Source organism: Carcharodon carcharias, chromosome 16, assembly GCF_017639515.1.
Source record: "Carcharodon carcharias isolate sCarCar2 chromosome 16, sCarCar2.pri, whole genome shotgun sequence".
Taxonomy (NCBI): domain Eukaryota; kingdom Metazoa; phylum Chordata; class Chondrichthyes; order Lamniformes; family Lamnidae; genus Carcharodon; species Carcharodon carcharias.
This window is the reverse complement of record NC_054482.1, coordinates 54,546,680-54,566,814: the sequence shown is the minus strand read 5'-3', so window position 1 is coordinate 54,566,814 and position 20,135 is coordinate 54,546,680. Positions and strand designations below refer to the sequence as shown.

The 20,135-nt window shown below is 41.0% G+C and overlaps 1 protein-coding gene across 1 annotated transcript in view; it reads right to left on the bottom strand.

Annotated features, from left to right (window-relative positions):
- Nucleotides 1-20,135, bottom strand: part of cachd1 (cache domain containing 1) — a 196,661-nt gene that overhangs the window by 82,710 nt on the left and 93,816 nt on the right. Inside the window, exon 3 of the mRNA XM_041208876.1 lies at nt 17,194-17,256. Coding sequence (XP_041064810.1) covers nt 17,194-17,256 — 63 coding nt within the window. The remainder of the gene's footprint in view (nt 1-17,193; nt 17,257-20,135) is intronic.

Below are 20,135 nucleotides of genomic sequence, written 5' to 3'. Positions count from 1 at the left end.
CACTACACAATAAGTGACAGATATGACTAAAACAAAGGATTTCTCATCGACCCACCCAGATGTCAGTAATACTGAGTCAACAAATCTCACTGAATATCTTGTCTCTCTTGCGAAGGATTCTTGTCTTCACCCTCGAAGATCTAACCTGGGAATTCTCTCCAAAAGTTGCTACGACTTGGATGGCATCAATGAATGCCCATCTCGCAGGGTTTCTGACATTCCGTTCCCCTGGATTTCGGAGTCTGCACTCGAGCACCAACTCAAAAGCACAACTTTATCTCTTCAGCTGTGCCAAGCAGAACACTATTGCTCCAAAGGGGTACCTTTGCCCCAATGGCCTGCAGCATGGAGTCACCAACCTTCGGCTGCCTTCTTGAATCTGCAAGGCTTCTCTTTAGCCCTCTTCAATTACCAGATTTGGATGGCATCAATGACGGTCCGCTTTGCAGGGTTTCAATCTCATCTTCCAAGATTCTGTTCCTGAGTATACACTCAAGCACCAGCTCACTAGCATAACTTCCAATCTTTGGCCATGCCAAGCAAAACACTACAGCTGCAAAGGAGTACCTTTGCCCCAGTGGGCCGCAGCACCAAGTCACCAAACTTCTGGTTGTTTGGAGCCTGTTTCTCCGCTCATCTCTTTTTAACTGAGAACTCACATTCCTATCCTCTCTCTGGGACTCTTCTTTTGGGGTTTCTCTCTGTCCCCGTTCCCTTTGGGACCTCTCCCTGTCCCCTACCTGGGACATTTGCCAGCAATGGCAATCCACTCCTGGCCACCTGACCCAGGCTTTTGCGCCATTTTTGGGCCCAAAAAACTCAAAGAGCAGAACCACGCATGCGCAGCCCACTCCCAGTCTAAGCATGAGTAAAAGCTCCTAGGTCCGTCAGGTGTTGAAGTTCCCGACCTCTGCTCTCAACGAGGTAATTATAGTTTTCATAACACCACACAGGCAAACAAAAGAACAAAGACTTACAGTAAGAAAATGTCTTTCATAATCACAGGGTATCCCAAACCATTTTACAGCCAATTAAATACTTGTTTTTTTATAAGAAGTGTAATCACTGTTGTAATGTAGGAAATGCAGTAGCTAATTTGCACACAGCAAGCTCCACAAACAGCAATGAGATAATGACCACATAATCTGTTTTAGTGATGTTGCTTGAGGGATAAATATTGATCAGGTCACCGGGGATAACTGCCCTGCTCTTCTTCATAATAACACCGGGGATCTTTTACATCCACCTGATAGGGCAGATGGAACCTTAGTGTAACCTCTCATCCAACACTATGGCACTCCCTCAGGAGTGTCAACCTTGATTTGCATGCTCAATTCCTGAGTGGGGCTTGAAACCATAACCTTCTAACTCAAGAGGTGAGAGTTAGGGTTAGGGTTAGTTATGAAACCCACAATTACTAACTTCAAAATTGTCTACCAACAAGTGCCTCATGTTAGTTGATACAAATTTGTTCTCGGATAAACTATCAGTTAGATAATTGAGTTTGAAATAGCAAATTAATCAGCAAATTTGCAAATTTTCAAAAATCTGATACCTTTGCTTCCAGAAACATCTGTGAGGATCTATATTACCTCCATCAGTGAAGGTGGGCAGGGATCAATTTTCACGCATTTGTCAGTTTGTTTGTAAACAAAAGTTTCAAAAACTAATGAACAGATTTCAATGAAAATTCCACACAGATATGGTATGGCGCAAGGAAGAACTGATTAATTTTTTGGCGAAGATGCGGATCAGAATCCTTGAAATTTTTAAAGGATCCATTAATATTAGGAGTGAGGACAAATTGGCTTTCTTTTAGAATGTTGTGGGTTGCTATATTTAGAATGGTGTTGATTGGGTTACCATATTGAGGATTGTCTCAGCTGCTGTGGTACAATTTATCACAGCTGTCAAAATATGAGCAGAGTTTTCAGAACAGTTCGTTGGATGTAGATTGGCCTGTGAGATGGAAGCTCTTAATAAAAAGATTTCTTTTTTCAGCTTTGTAGTATAGAGCATTAACCAGGCAGGGAAAAGCCTCAAAGAATAGCTAAGTAATTGTAATAACCTTGAATTAATACAGCTTGGTGGAGATAAGCACTTGAGTGCCCTCTTCCTTTGTTAATGCTCCATTGTAAATTACATTAAGTAGAATGAAAGAAATATAAAGCAGCCATACAAATGAAGACAGACAGGTAAAGATCCTCTGGTCCATCCAGTTTGTCCCACACAGCTTATACCTTGTGTATCACGGCATATTCACTCTGCAACCCGTCCTGAAACAACATGATCTCCAGGGAAGCAAAAGGCAGGCCAGGCAGACTTGTAGGCAATCAAATCTGTTAAATGCCTCTCTGACCCACTAAAACAATCAAAATCAGTCACAGGATCAAACAGCACAGAAAGAGGCCCTTTGGCCTATCTTGTCTGTGCTGGCCATCAGGCACCTATCTATTCTAATCCCATTTTCCAGCACTTGGCCCATAGCCCTGTATGCTATGGTGTTTCAAGTCTAGCAGACGCATTATGGTCCTAAATTCCCCGAAGTACCTACCTTTTCTAAGTGGTGATGTCTAACCCAACCAGAAAGAGGCTCAGCTCTCACTTGTACAGACTCAACTTTTTTAGCTTATCTTCATAACTAAGATGGTTTATAATCGGAATTAATCTAGTGGTCCTCCTCTGGGCCTTTTCGAAAGCCTCAATATCACCCACTGTGAGATAACCAAAGAAATATTCCAAGCAAGGTTTGATCAAAGTCTTGCACAAAGGCAACAAAGTATACCTCATCTTATTGTCCTACGAAAGCAACGCAACAATCTATATGCTCTAGCCATTACTTCACAGCATTGCTCATATGTCTTTAGAGATCTATATACTAGAATGCCCAGATCACTTTCTTTCTCTACCTTTTTAATTAATTTCCCTGTAGAGTGTGTGAATGTTGAACATTGGCATGCCCCACATGCATAACATTGTACTTATCCAAATTAAGCAAAATTTGCCAGTCATGAGCCCAGTCTCCAAACACATTAAGGTCTACCTGAAGCAGTCAAACACACACTTGCACAGATCTTTTGCAATTTTGCAGATCATGCCCTCAGCACTGAATCCCAATTCATGAATAAAAATGGAAAAGAACAACGGTCCCAACACTGATCCCTGTAGGTCACTACTGGTAATCGGTCTTTAAACAACTCCAAATCCTGCCAACCAGTTTTCAATCTAGCTTAATATACTACCACTAATACTAGAGCCTTATTTCTATATAGAAGCTTCAAGTTTCTCTAATTTACCATCTGTGCAACTACCTCAAAAATATGTATAGACGTTGTACAAAATGGCCTTTTCATGAAGCAATGTTGGGGCGTCCCAAATATATTCCCTTCTATCCAAGCAATCATACATTCCGAATGATACCAAAAAAACTTTTTTTTTTAAAATTATTCATTCATGGGATGTGGGCATTGCTGGCTAGGCCAGTAATTATTGCCCATACCTAATTGTCCTTCAGAAGGTAGTGGTCAGCAGCCTTCTTGAACCGCTGCAGTTCCTGTGGTGCAGGTACACCAACAGTGCTGTTAGGGAGGGAGTTCCAGGATTTTGACACAGCAACAGTGAAGGAACGACGATATATTTCTAAGTCAGGATGGTGAGTGGTTTGGAGGGAGGAATCATTGATGAAGCAGCTGAAGATGGTTGGGCCTAGGATACTACCCTGAGGAACTCCTGCAACGATGCTCTGGAACTGAGATGATTGCCCTCCAACAACCACAACATCTTCCTTGTGCTGGGTGTGACTCCATCTTGGTTCTTAGGGGTCAAAATTCTAATACGATTCAGGCTTGGATGAAGAGCGGCCAGTTACAGGAAATACTGGAGGTCAAGTACACTCTTGGAATCATATCCCAATAATGGTGAATGAGATTAAATGAGGGTAGACATTCTCTTTTTTTGCATGCAATGACTACCCATTTTTGTGAGCACCCAACAAACCAACTGCCCATTTTGGAACAAGGATTGACATCATTTAAAATCCACCTCTGAGAAGTAGAAAATCAGCACTAATGACTTATAATAATAATAGTAAGACAGGTCATTGAGGTTTTGCTTAATTGTATCAAATGGAGTGATATACCAAAATTTTGAATATTTTTGAGTTGGCCTGAGAAATAAATACTGATTTCACAATAATAAAATTAAAAAACATAGAAAAAGACCATTTGGCCTATTACATCTATGCCATTGTTTTCCTTTACAAGTAAATTGTCTAATATACATATGTATAACCAAATGGTTAAAAACAGAAAATTCTGAAAATACTCAATAGATCCAGCTGCATCCGTGGAAAGAGAAACAGAGTTAATGTCTCAGGTTGGTGGCCCTTGATCAGAAAACTTCAACATCGACCTGAAGCAGTAACTGCTCTCTCCACAGATGCTGCCAGATCTCTGACTATTTCCAGCATTTTGATCATTATCTTGTTGCCTGAGGGTGTATAAGAAATTATATCATGATAAACTAAACAAATTAGTTAAGCAGATTTGTACATAATCTGACTATCACAGTTCTGATTCTTGAACACTTTACAAGGATTGCAGTGTTGCAGCACTTTTGGTATGGTAAAGATACTACAGCAATTACATAAATTATCCAAATAAACAGAATAAATGTAAGTTTTTTTTCCCAAGCAAGCAAGTTCCAGATTTAGAATCTGTGGGATATTTGAACTATGAATATTTGATTTTATATCTATGGTGATAATGATTTGATATTGTACAGCTCTACACTACTTTATCTTAAAAAAAAATCAAAAAATATATTAACATCTGAATGGAGAAGTATTGGTGCAATGAAGCAGATCATTTGAGTGGTGGCATTTATTATCTTAGAGCGCAGATAGAGCACACTCAACACATGTCAGTTCTTTGAAAGAGTCATCAAACTTACTTCACTCTTTCCCCATAGCCCTGGAATTTTTTCCATTTCAAGTATATGATTAATAGGTGTAGAATACAGAATCAGACCTCCATTCTACTTAGTATTCTGTCTAAATCACATCAGGTACAGACTGCTGTTCGTCTGCAGATAAAAACAATAATCTGATGAGGAAGTAGCCAACTAATGATTAATACCTCACAGTGGCTGGCCAAGGGGCATGAAAATAATATTAATGGGAGAAAACAAGAGGTAAATATGCTCCCAAAGAAAATTAAATGCAACAGGAAACATGTGACACTCACTCTCCAAATATTGAAGCAGCTTTCTCATTGACATCCTGCAAAGAATACCAAGTGTAAGATTCAATTACATAAGCAGCCCAATTGTAACTATCTGAAGTAGAAAGTTCCTGCCAAATCCAGGCTTTATTTGGCAATAGATCAAGTCAACCATATTTACTACTATATCTCTCCCTTCTCTAGAGTTACAGCCAATTTATTCTACTCCCAGTGAGGGAAGAAGAAAAAAATCAATAATGTGCTTGGAAACAGATTTGGCTGACCTCCATCAGTCCTTGGAGTCTGTTCAAGTAGCTGAGCATTGGCTAACAGCCTGTTATATTGCAATAAACTATCTCATTAGCTGAAAATCAGAAATGTTTTGGTGGATAGGGAAGACTAGGTAACAATAACAAAGGTTCCTCTCCATGAAGAATCCTGTCAAATTATGAAGTTTAAAATATTTTTTTTAAAGAACTTTGTCTTTAATTTAAGTTAAAATGAAATGAGGTATGTGACCTTTTCTGCAGTCTGCCTGACAACAAGCCTGGGTGTTATAATTGTTAGAGATTAAAGGGGGCCCAGATTGTTTTACTGGGAAGAAGGTGTAAAATGTTTACACTTGGAGCCTGTGTGCTAACAATGGATAGACTGTGAGTGCCAAAGTCCCAGAAAAGTGTTGAGAATGTTGGGTTGTAAACAGTTGTGCTTTAAATTATATATTCAGTTCCAAGATGAAAGGGTTGGGTTCTCAAGGATAACTATCAGCATTTCTACCTGGGTACAAGGTCCATGTGATTCATGTTGCCATGGTGATGGGGCTTGAGATGGGAAGGGGACAGAGGAAATCATTGTGGTATGAGGTTGCAGGTTTTCTAAAATATGACTGACTATCACAGATAGTGGGTTAGTCTGCCAGGATCAAGAAGAGGGAGCAACTAGAGGTCGAAAGTCTCAATGGTTCATCGCGCAGGAATGTAGGTGGAAGCTCATGCTCAGATCAAAAGGACCAAATTCATGAGGAGTTAAAACAAAGCTGGAAGATTCGCCTAACTTTCACTAGAGGGAGGATCTCCAATAATATTCTCATCATGAGGAATAGTTCTGGAGTTAAAAGTTAACAGGCTGAGAAAGGGAAAGAGCAGAAGTAAACCCCTGGGAGCTAAGAATCATTTTGAACTAATTCTAAGGACAGTGTAATGTATACCTGTGTTTTTTCAATTATGCCAAAAATAAGAAGGGGCATTCTGTGGTTTGAGTTATAAGTGGCCTAAAAAGATAGTGTTTAGTGAGAAGTGCTTTTATTCTTTTGTTACAGTAAACATCTTAAAATGTGAAATCTTGCTAGTAACTGGAAGTTCAATTTTTTTTTTAAGTTACAGTGTCTACAGAGATCCTAACTAAATCCTATATGAAAAGATTAGAATTTACAACACAGTACCTGGCCACTCGCCCCAATTAGTCTAGGTCAATATGCTCCACTTGAGCTTCCTCCCATCCTAGTTCATCTAACCTCATCAATGTAACTTCCTGCTCCTTTTTCCTCATGTACCTATCTAGCTTCCCCTTAAGTACATCTATGCAATTTACCTCAACTACTCCATGTGGTATCATGTTCCCCATTCTAGCCACCCTCTGGGTTGTGAAGTTTTCTCCTGAATTCCTCATTGGATTCATTAGTCACTACCTTGTATTTATAACCCCTAGTTTTGGACTCCACCCACAAGTACAAACATCTTCACTATGCCTACCCTATCAATCCCCTTAATAATTTTCAAGACCGTTACTAGGTCACTTCAGCCTTTTCTTTTCCAGAGAAAAAAATGTCCCACCTTCTCAGTTTTTTTGATAGTAATATAACCTCTCAGCTCTCTTTTTAATCTTTCATGGAATATGAACTGTTGCTCTTCCCGAATTGTCCTTGAGACGGTAATGGTGAGCAGCCTTCTTGAACCTCTGCAGTCCATGATGCTGCCAGGAAGTATGTATTATATAAATATTATAAATATAATATAAATATAAAAATTATATATTATATATTATATCATAAAATCTAGATGAAGGACTTAGGGCATTCTCGCTAAGTTTGCAGATGATACAAAGATAGGTGGAAGAACAGGTAGTATTGAGGAGGCCAGGAGGCAGCAGAAGGATTTGGACAGGTTAGGAGAATTGGCAAAGAAGTGGCAGATGGAATACAACGTGGGGAAGTGTGAGGTCATGCACTTTGGTAGGAAGAATAGAGGCATGGACTATTTTCTAAATGGGGGGAGAATTCAGAAATCTGGAGTGCAAAGGGACTTGGGAGTCCTAGTCTAGGATTCTCTTAAGGTTAACTTGCAGGTTGAGTTGGTAGTCAGGAAGGCAAATGCAATGTTGGCATTTATTTTGAGAGGACTAGAATATAAAAATATAAAAGCAAGGATGTGCTGCTGAGGCTTTATAAGTCTCTGGTCAGACCACATTTAGAATATTGTGAGCAATTTTGGGCCCCGTATCTCAGGAGGAATGTGCTGGCCCTGGAGAGGGTCCAGAGGAGGTTCACGAGAACGATCCCAGGAAAGAAAGGCTTAACACATGAGGACTCTGGGTCTATACTCGATGGCGTTTAGAAGGAAGAGGGGGGATCTGATTGAATATTAAGAATACTGAAAGGCCTGGATACAGTGGATGCGGGGAAGATGTTTCCATTAGTAGGAGAGACTAGGACCCTAGGACACAGCCTCAGAGTAAAGGGAAGACCTTTCAGAACAGAGATGAGGAGAAACTTCTTTAGCCAGAGAGTGGGGAATCTATGGAATTCATTGCCACAGAAGGCTGTGGAGGCCAGGTCATTGAGTGTATTTAAGACCAAGATAGATAGGTTCTTGATTGGTAAGGGGATCAAAGGTTACGGGGAGAAGGCGGGAGAATGGGGTTGAGAAACTTATCAGCCATGGTTGAATGGCGGAGCAGATTCGATGGGCCGAATGGCCTAATTTCTGCTCCTATGTCTTATGGTCTTAAGTTAGTTTTGACTAAGCAACAGTGAAGGAATGGCAATACAATTCCAAGTCAGGATGGTCTGTGGCTTGGAGAGGAGCTTGCAGATGGTGGTGTTGTTATGATCCCCAACTGAGGTTACCACTGGACAAGCCTGGTCCCAGAGCGCAAACCAGCTTGATAGATCCTAACTTTTATTTTTGTTTGCTTAGATACATGGAGTGGGGCTACTGAACAGACCGACTGGAATCAGCTAATGAACTTTTAACAAAAGCGTAAAACATTTATTAAACAAGAAAAGATTAACTATATTACAATACTCCTTCACCCACAACTACGCCCTTACAGATATATATAGATTTGTAAGGATAATACAAGTTACAAAGCTATCTTGTACTTTAATGTTCACAATAAGCACATGGTCCATGTAAATCAATAAGCACCCTGTGGTCAGATACACCACACTCTGAAACCAAGTGACAGATGCTACCTCAACCAGATGCTATGAATCTCTCCTCAACTATCCCCAGATGCTTGTCACACCGTGAGCCAATCGGTCTCACTGCACTCTGTCTTTCACACCAGGTTTCCAATCTCCACTCTCCAAGACCTCACCTTGGAATCTTCTTCCAAACCGATGCTTTCTCTCAGATGCCTTCCACGAAGATTCACTTCCAGGGTTTCAAACTCTCCTTCTGGTGTTCCTCTTCCCTGGGTCACCATATGCATTCAAATGTCTTCCACACACATGTTCTCTCATCAAATCAGCTGTCAACAGTACACTACTGCTTCGCATGCCCACAGCAAAGAGTTACAGACCTCCAGCAGTCTCTTTGGACCTTCTTGCCTCTTACAAGCTGTTCTCATTCTAAATCTGCTTTCTGCAGGTTTTGTCTCTTTAAATCTGAAGTTTGGAGACTTTCTCTCTGCCCCTCACTCTTGACTTCACTTAACAGGACCTTTTCCAGGTTCTTGTCCATCTCTTTGACTAGAAGATCTGCTTGGGGCTTTCTCCTTTTCCACTGCCCTGGATTCTTGGGGACTTTCTTCCTTAGCTTGGAACTTGCAATCTGGCCCTTTTGCTCCAGTCTCTCTCTGGCAGCTACTTTCAACCAATTTTAGCTTGGGACTGACTACTTATCCCTTCCAGGTGGCTACTGTTCGGTAGTTGACTTAAAGCTGAACTCAAAACTGTTGTTTCTTTAGTTTTTATGTGTGAATCTGTGGGAGCAACCTGCCTCTCTGGACCCCTGTTGCTAGGCAATAGCTCAGTTTCTATATTCTTGTTTGTTTAACTTAGCTGCCAGAGTCATAAAACTCTCATTAGAAATGCAGGCTTCTTTTAAAGTGAAACTAAAACTCAATTTGACCTTTCTTAACACACATATACAGAAATACAAATCAAACTTAAACATTGAAGCTAAAACTCTCTCCTAACACCCACAAATACAAATATAGTTACTTAAACTCTCTATTTCCTAACAATGTTCCCTATGCTTCTGCTGCCCTTGTCCTTCTCGGTGACAGAGGTCATGGGCTTGGAAGGTGCTGTCCAAGGAGCCTTGATGAGTTGCTGCAGTACATCTTGTATACGGCACATAATGTTGTCATTGCACATTGGTGCTGGGAAGACTGAATGCCTATGGTGGAGGATGGGTTGCTGATTAAGCAGGCTGCTATGTCCTAGATTGTGTCAAGCTTCTTGAGTGTTGTTGGAGCCACACTCATCTCATGGGAACAGTATTCCATTACGCTCCTTACTTTTGCCTCGTGGATGGTGGGCAGGCTTTGAGGAGTCAGGTGGTGAGTCACTTACCACAGAATTCCCAGCCTCTGACCTGCTCTTGTAGCCACAGTATTTATAATCACCGGTTCAGTTAAGTTTCTAGTCAATGGTGGCCCACCTCCCCGCCACCACCCGAATGTTGATAGTGGGGTTTCAATGATGATAATGTCATGGAAAGATGGTTAGATTCTCTTTCTTGTGGGAAATGCTCATTGCTTGGCATTTGTGTGGCACAAATTTTACTTGCCATTTATCAATCTAAACCTGATTGTTATCCAGACCTTGCTGCATATGGACATGGACTGCTTCAGTTTCTGAGGAGTTGTGAACGATACTGAACATTGGGGATATTGGAGAGAAGGTCATTGATAAAGCAACTTAATATGGTTGGGCCGAGAACATCATCCTGAGGAACTTCTGCAGTGATGTCCTGAGGCTAAGATGACAGACCTCCAACAACCACAACCATCTTCCTTTGTGCTAGGTGTGATTCCAGCCAACGGAGAGGTTTCCCAGATTCCCATTAATCTCACTTGGCATCAATATTATGAACCTTATTTTTCACCTTTGCCAAGATGGACATCATTTCCTCAGATGTGCAAGCCTTAGGAACAGAACAAATGGCATTTTTATGGCCACTTTGGCCATAAAAAGCATAAATCAGTATCTTTAAAATCAAATGGTTATCTGTGGCATTGTCCGCATGGTAAACCACAGTGAAATACAATGAAATGAGGCCAACAGCAACAGCAGATCACTGGAAAGCCCAGCTTCAGAACCCAATAAGATAGAGTCACCTGAAAAAGGGGATTCTGTGCCATTGACAATAAATAGGGAATGTGATCGGCCAGCAGTAATATAGGCTTTCTTTCATATTTTAAGATACAAACCAACAAGCTCCCCTGAGATTTTGAACAAAACTTGAAAAGACTGTCAGACGGAATCTGCAAGAGAGGCAGGCATCAGTCAAATAGATACTTAAAGTAAATTTCATGTCATCCTGAAAATGTTGATTCCAAATTTTCAAAAGTAGAGATTTACTGACATAGCAAGTACAGCTTGTGTTGTAGTCTGGAAAATCTAATCAACTGACAATATGAATAAAACTTCCTATTTCCTTTATTGAGAAGAAAAGGGAAGCACTGAATTATTTATCATAACATGGAGTTCATAAATTGTACTTGTGTTGAGGGGTGTTGAAGAGGTGACAAAATGATAGGTCAAACAGATAGATTTTAAGAAGGTTTTTCACAGAGGATAGAGAACTAAAGAGATGAAGGATGAGAAAATTTCAGATTATAGAAACAGGAGACTCAATGTTCTACCACAATAGTAGGCCAAAGCTAGGGGACAGTTGCATGGGATGCCAAAGTCAGAGAACTAAAGTATGCAAAAACTGACATATGGGTAAAGAAAGTTGCAAAGGGAGAAGAGCGAAGCAAGTCCATGATGGGACTGGAAGGAAAGGACAAAGACTTTAATTTAATTTGTTGACAAATAGGAAGCCATGGCGGGCCAAAGATGCACTGACAGGCGAATAAAACAGGAAATGAATAGCTTCATTTTTGACAAGCTGGAATTTATGGAAGGTAGATGATGAAAAAGCAACAAAAGATGCATTGGATCAATCGAGTCTGCAGATGGTAAAAACATGGATATAATCAGCATTACGAGATCTTCAGTAGGATGGAGGTACAAAATTTTGCAGACAAGGAAGGATGGCTGAGAGACCTAGAGAATGGAAGGAACCATAGGAGCACGAGGTAGTTCTCATGGAAGAGATGCATTTGGAATGTCCAAATGACAGTTGGAAAAAAATGCAACGTGACAACGCTTTAAGCTTGAAGTGATTGAGAGACTGTACAGGACCAAGGAGACACTTAAAAAGCAATAACACAAGATCCTATGAATCCCTGACCACGAAGTATCCAGTACAAAAGAAGTTGCTTTCCTCCTCTACATGCAGTTGTATTGATATTAAGCATAATGTTTCACTCTCAGATACTTCCAGCATGCAGCGAAGGAGAATGGGTTTGCTATAAGAGAAACAATTTAGGAACATAGGAGCAGGAGTAGGCCATTTGACTTGTCAAGCCTGTTCTGCCATGGCTGATCATCTACTTCTATGCCATTTTCCCCCCCTATCGCTTGATGTCATTAATATCCAGAAATCTATCGATTTTTGTCTTGGACATGCTCAGTGGGTGAGCTTCAACAGCCCTCTGGGGTAGAGAATTCCAAAGATTCGCCACGTTCTGAGTAAAGAAATTCCTCCTCATCTCAGTCTAAAATGGCCTATTCTGAGACTGTGTCACCTGGTTCTAGACTCACCAAACATCCTTCCTGTATCTACTCCGTCAAGCCCTTTAAGAATTATGTAAGTTGCAATGAGACCACCTCTCATTCTTCAAAATTGTAGAGAATACAGGCCCAGTTTCCTCAATCTCACCTCATAAGGCAACCCCATCTTCCCAGGGATTAGTCTGGAGAACCTCCCTCTATGGCAAGTATATCCTTCCTTAGATAAGGAAACCAAAACTGTACACAATACTCCAGGTACGGTCTCGCCAAAACTCTATACAATGTAGTAAGATATCTTTACTCCTGTATTCAAATCCCTATGCGATGAAGGCCAACGTACAATTTGCATTCATAATTACACCTGCATGCTAGTTTTTAGTGATTCATGAACAAGGGTACCCATGTCTCTTTGGACACCAACACTTACCACCTCTCACTATTTAAGAAATACTCTTTGTTTTTTTCTCTACCAAAGTAGATAACTTCACACTTATTACTATGATATTCCATCTGCCATGTCCTTACCCATTCACATGGCCTGTGACTCCTTGCTGCATCCTCACAACTTACATTCCCATCTAATGTTGTGTCATCAGCAAACCTGGAAATATTACACTTGGTCCCCACATCCAAATCGTTTATATAGATTGTGAACAGCTGTGGCCCTAGCACTGATTCTCGCTGTACCCCACTAGTAACAGCCTGCCATCCTGAGACTGACCCGTTTATTCCTACTCTCTGTTTTCTGTCTGTTAACCAATTCTCAAACCATTCCAGTATATTACCCCCAATTCCATGTGCTCTAATTTTGTTTACTGGCCTCGTCTGTGGGACCTTCTCAAAAGCCTTCTGAAAATCCAAATACACCACATCCATTGGTTCTCCTTTATCTATGCTACAGGTAACATCCTCAAAAAACTTCAACAGGTTTGTCAAACATGATGTCCCTTTCATAAATCCATGTTGATTCTGCCCAATCATATCATTATTTTCTAAGTGTCCAATTATCACATCCTTAGATTCTAACATTTTCTCTACTACTGATGTCAAGCCAACATGTCTATAGTTCTCCATTCTCCCTCTCTCTCCCTTCTGAAATAGTGGGGTTACATTTGACACTTTCCAGTCTGCAAGAACCCTTCCAGAATTTTGAAAGATAACTATCATTGCATCCACTATCCCTAAAGCCACCTCCTTCAGCACCCTGGGATGCAGCTCATCTGGTCCATCGGCTGTTATCAACCTTCAATCCAATTAAGTTTTTGAGTACTACCTCTTTAAAACCACCTTTTTCAGTTTCTTATTTGCACAAGCCCTTTGGTTCCCATACTCTGTATCATCCTTTGTGAAGACAGATACAATGTAATTGTTTAGTTTAAAAACAAAAAAACTGCGGATGCTGGAAATCCAAAACAAAAAAAACAGAATTACCTGGAAAAACTCAGCAGGTCTGGCAGCATCGGCGGAGAAGAAAAGAGTTGACGTTTCGAGTCCTCGTGACCCTTCGACAGAACTTGAATTCGAGTCCAAGAAAGATTTGAAATATAAGCTGGTTTAAGGTGTTTGTGTGGGGGGCGGAGAGAAAGAGAGAGAGAGAGAGAGAGAGGTGGAGTGAGGGTGTGGTTGTAGGGACAAACAAGCAGTGATAGAAGCAGATCATCAAAAGATGTCAACAACAATAATACAAAAGAACACATAGGTGTTAAAGTTAAAGTTGGTGATATTATCTAAACGAATGTGCTAATTAAGAATGGATGGTAGGGCACTCAAGGTATAGCTCTAGTGGGGGTAGGGAGAGCATAAAAGATGTAAAAAAAATATAAATAAATAAATAAATAATTTTCCCACCTATTTCCATTATAAAAAGAGAAAAAGAAAAAAAAATTATTTATTTTTTTTTTTTTACATCTTTTATGCTCTCCCCACCCCCACTAGAGCTATACCTTGAGTGCCCTACCATCCATTCTTAATTAGCACATTCGTTTAGATAATATCACCAACTTTAACACCTATGTGTTCTTTTGTATTATTGTTGTTGACATCTTTTGATGATCTGCTTCTATCACTGCTTGTTTGTCCCTACAACCACACCCTCACTCCACCTCTCTCTCCACCCCCCACACACACACCTTAAACCAGCTTATATTTCAACTCTTTCTTGGACTCGAACTCAAGTTCTGTCGAAGGGTCATGAGGACTCGAAACGTCAACTCTTTTCTTCTCCGCCAATGCTGCCAGACCTGCTGAGTTTTTCCAGGTAATTCTGTTTTTGATTTTGTTTTGGATTTCCAGCATCCGCAGTTTTTTTGTTTTTATCTAAGGTTATTAATTAGCCCTTTCTCATTACATAATACAAAATCTAAAATAGCCCAATCCCTAGGTGGTTCTTCAACGTGCTGCTCCAGAAACCCACCTCGTACACACTCCGGCAATGCATCCTCCACAGCATTAGTGCTAACTAGGTTTACCCAGTCTATTAGTAAATTGAAATCACCATTATTACTGTTTTGCAATTCTTCAGTCATCCTAGTCTCAACAGCTCTTTTTTAAAATTGGAATTGTTGAGGTCAATTTTCAATCATACAATGACACCCATGACCAACAATTAAACTACAAAGCAATATGGATTTACCCATCGCAGAAGATTTTATAATCCCTACTTTGCTCCCGTTCTTCTCTCTTAAAAACAGTGACTCATGCTTGGCTATAATTCAATATGTGCAGTGCCAGTTCCCTATGGTACCTTGAGCAAATAGCCATTCTTCATGTGGAAGTCCAGAAAGTGCGCATCAGCTGCTTAGTTAAGTTCTCAAGGAGGGATGCTGCACCTGAGCCCAATCCCTACTATGATCTGATCTCCATGCACACCAAACTAAATGACGATGAGAAAGCTGGCTGATTTTGCTTCCCCCTCCCTAACCCACACGACTGTGGACCTAATTCTAAACTCCTGATATCCTGCACTTAGATGGGAATGGATAGCTCAACACTAGCCAAGAGTTGAAACTGGAACCTTCCCCATCTGTATGGCTCAATCTTATACTGTGCAGTAGATACAATGTTAGGTGGAAATGCAAGCTGTGAGGGGGGCACAAAGGGACTGCAAAGAGATATGGACAGGTTAAATGAGTGAGCAACAAGCTGGCAGATGGAGTATAATGTGAGGAGTCAGGTGATTCACTTTGGTAGTAAAAATAGAAAAGCAGAATACTCTTTAAACTAAACTTTTAAATGTTGGTGTTCAGAGAGACTTGGGTACACTCATACAAGGAACACAAAGTTAGCATGCAGGTACAGAAAGAAATTAGGAAGGCAAATGCCATGTTGGCTTTACTGCATGGGGACTGGAGTACAAGAAAAAGAAGTTTTGCTACCATTGAACAGGGCTTTGGCGAGACTATATCTGAAGCACTGCACAGAGTTTTGGTGTCCATAGATAAGGATTGATAATTTTGCTTTGGAGGCAATACAGTGAGTGTTCGTTAGATTTGATACCTGAGTTAGAGGGTTATCCTGTGATGAGAGGCTGAGTAAATTGGCCAGATACCATCTAGGTTAGAAGAATGAGAGGTGATCTCAGTGAAACATACAAGATTTTGGAGGGGCTTGACAGGGTAGACACTAAGGGTTATCTCTCCTGCCCAGGGAATCCAGAATACAGGGGCACAACCTCAGGATAAGGGCTTGGTAATTTAGGACTGAGATAAGGAGAAATTTCTTCACTGAGGGTTGTGAATGCTTCATCATTGAGTATACTTAAGACTGAGACACAAATTTTTGATCTCTCAGGTCATCAAGATGCATGGGGGGGAGGGGTATAACAAAAGTGAAATTGAAATAGATCAGCTATGATCAGAGTGAATGGCAGAGCAGGCTTGAGGGACAAATGGTCTATCCACTTCTGCTCCTAACCCTTACGTCATGTTTTAAATGAAACTAAATAGCCAGTACGGGCACTGAAACTTGTAAAAAAAAAAAATATTTTAAAAAACGTCTAAGTGATTAAAGTCAAAATTTAGCTCTCACTGTGCTGAACAACACTGGCTTGACCAAGTACCAAAAAAGCAAGCCTTGCTCAGGCTCCTATTCACTGCAAAGCCGCGAGCTCAACCTGCTATTCTTCACAAACTTCAAAAGTTTCTAAACAAATCCTTCATATCTGCTCAGGAAAAATGCACACTAACCTAGGAGGTCAAAGAGGTCATCTTCAGAATTCTACGTGGCATCCATCCTACTTAAATTGCTGGTCAAATATTAAATTACTGGCCAAGTATTCCACAGCAGTGTTTAGGCAGTTATTCTTTACTTGCAAAGTGGACCAGTTTCTCTGTTTTCTCTTAACCCTAGCCTAGAAGTGCTTATGCTACATGTAGTACTCCCACTGCATATCAACTGAGATTAGCCAAGCATGAACCAAGAACTAAACTCAGGACCTACACATGCTGTGTGACTGAGTACATCATCAAATGGTACAATGAACCTCTGAATGGCAGAGGAAGAGAGGAGTACACCAGCTCCAGACATTGCAACTCTCATGATCAAGGCAGAGGTTGAGCACAGAGCAAATGGGTGCGGCTACTGTTGGACTTTCACAACTACAAACATGCTTCAAAATATGCCGGGATACCAATGCCACGAAAAAGCAAATACACACTCTAGGCTTTCAATCAGATGTTAACAAGTAGCACAAGTTAAATATAATGTGGGGCTGAAGGATCTGCCAGCCAGCTGCACTTGTACAAATTATCAGCTATGTGACTCATGTAGCTAAGGGGCCTAAGATCTTGCAGGGAGAAAGAAACAACTGCCAAGTAAATTATAACTGCACAGCAAAGATTATTTTGTGCCCAGAAGCTTGACAACAAAAGTTGGATGCTATGAAAATAAAATTAAACATTTACTTACCTGCTGAACTTCTGTTTCTCCATTCGAAATTTTCTCTGTGTACACAAATGAGTTGTATATAGTCTGGAAGTAAAACAAAGCAGGATAGGTAAGAGGATGGCTACACAGAAAAAAAAAATCAAGTTCTACTTCAGGGATGTTGAAAGAGCAGCCCTTTAACCCCAGGTAACCTTGATCCTATCTGAATTCTGTGGGTCTGAAGCTTTCGAAGGAGCTATGTTTAAGAACTGTTGTATCACTGCAGCCTAAATCAGTACTTCACAGTCTATTAATATTTGCAATTTCAGATCTTTGCAGATTATTTTGGAACATGGATTTAAACTTTATAAATGGCCCACTTAAGTTCCGTGGTACAAATCTATGTAGCTCTAAATACAATAAAGCCCCAAAACCACTAACCTATATATAATGTTTTTGTTTTCATAACATTTTCCCCTTCCTCCTGGTGACAACTCACACTGGCGTATGGCTCCGTAAGCCGTGACTACCATCAAATATCTGAATCAAGTGATGCATACACACAATTAGTTGAATGACACCAAATGCTATACTGGTTAAGGGAGCTAAATCAGCTCATTTTTCCTGCTATGTGCTTTAGGTTGAACCTGGTACCTTTCAGGCTGTACAATTCAGTAAATTCCAGGCTGCTCCTTTATTTCCACAACACTGTACCCCTACCCACCACCACCACACCCCCGCAACCAACCCCAATAACCCCCTTCCCCCCCGCCAACAGCAAGGTTCCTCCAGCCGGCTCTCTTAATATACGATGGAGGATAAAAAGGATCTGGAGAAGTAAGTATGTAACTAAAAGCCCCTAAACAAATGAGTCACATAGTAAACCTTTGCAGTTAAAAGGAACTATATATTGTACAAAATTATTTTTTAAAACACCTTTTGTTTTGGAACTGCATACAGTGGCTCTTTTTTAAAAGAAAAAATGACCTTTTCTCTTCCCAACTTAGTCAGGGCAGCCATTTTAAAATGAGGGCTCTGAACAATGAGGCTATCCCATTCTTCTTCTTTGGCAACCCCTTGGGATTGAGGATAACTTGCTCCACTCTGGTCTGATGCGTTCTGAAATGGCTGTTAAATCCAAGGTGTGATCTGCAGACTCTGACACATGCAGTACAAATGGTGATTGGAGGATTGGCTAGATGAGTTGTTTAGAGGTTTGTGCACTCTCTCTGACCCCTTAAGTTTGCCTCTGCATGATCCCGTTGTCCACATCTCTGAAGCATTTGGAGCACGGGGATCATTGCTGCTCAGTAAACCACGACCTCCAGTTTTGGATTTGAGATCCTGGTTTTCAAATATTTTTTTCCTCAGTTGGCTGAAGGCTGAACTGGCACACTGGAGGTGATGACAAATTTCATAATTTATGTCTGCCTTCATCAAGAGAAGGCTCCCAAGATATGGAAGAGAGTCCACATTTTCCAGGATCTCACCATTGATCTTAATTGTTGTGGGCAGGCGTTCCGCAGTGGGAGCTGGTTGCAAGAGGACTAAGTTTTCCAGGAGTTTCATGTAAGGCCCATTTTCCCATACATTTCAAAGTAAGACTCGACAATGACCTGGAGCTCAGTTTCTGAGTGAGCGTGCACACACAAACGTCATCTGCATGCTGGAGCTCAATGACTGAGGTTGGAGTGACTTTGGTTTTGTATTCTCATCTGTTCTGGAAATTATCACTATATTTCTGAGTGGTTTCCTGGATATTAGATGCAGTATTGCAGTAAGGAAAATGGAGAAGAGGACTGAAGCAAAGCCACAGCCTTGATTAACCCCAGTCTTGACCAAGAGAGTGTCTGTGTGGTTTTGCTGGTAAGGATCACGGCTTCTGCTTCTGACTGTAATATTCAAAAGAGGAATCCTTTGTTGCTTTTGGATTTTATAGTGTCCCCCAAATTCACTATCCCACTATGAACTTAATGAATCACAATTATTACTACCATCAGCCCTCCCATCCTCTGAAAACTGTTTTTTAAAGATCGAACTTGGTATAACTATTGTTCCTCGATTTATATAATTTTCTCTCCCCTTTTCATTAATTCTTGCTGCGTCCTACTTTGATCTTTGACCAAAGTTTCTGAATTTACATAAGTCATTACTTAAGCTTTAAGTAGGCAGGACAGACCCAGCAGAGGTGACAGCACAATGGTATACAGTCGGGAGGGAGTTGCCCTGGGAGCCCTTAACATTGCATCCAGACCACATGAAGTCTCACGACATCAGGTCAAACATGGGCAAGGAAACCTGCTACTTATTATGTACCACCCCCTCTTAGATGATGAATCAGTTCTCCTCCATGTTGAACACTACTTGGAGGAATCACTGAGGATGGCAATGGTGTACAATATACGTTGGCGGGGGACTTCAATATACATCATCATGTGGCTCGGTACCACCAGTACACACCGAGCTGGCCGAGTCCTAAAGGACATAGCAGTTAGACCGGGTCTGCGACAGGTGGTGAGGGAACCAACAAGAGGGGAAAAACATACTTGGCCTCATCCTCATCAACCTGCTTGCCACAGATGCATCTGTTCTTGGCAATGTCGGTAGAAGTGACCACTGCACAGTCCTTGTGGGGATGAAGTCCAGTATTGACATGGAGGGTAACCTCCATCATGTTGTGTGGCACTACCACTGTGCTAAATGGGATAGATTTCAAACAGATCTAGCAACTCAAATCTGGACAACCTTGAAGCGCAGTGGGTCATCTGCAGCAGAATTGAACTCAACCACAATCTGTAACCTCATGGCCCAGCATATCCCCTACTCTACCATTACCACCAAGCCAGGGGATCAACCCTGGTTCAAAGAAGAGGGCATGCCAGGAGCAGCACCAAGCATAACTATAAATGAGGTGTTAACCTGGTGAAGTTACAACTCAGGACTTTTTGTGTGCCAAACAGCAAAAGCAGCAAATGGTAGACAGA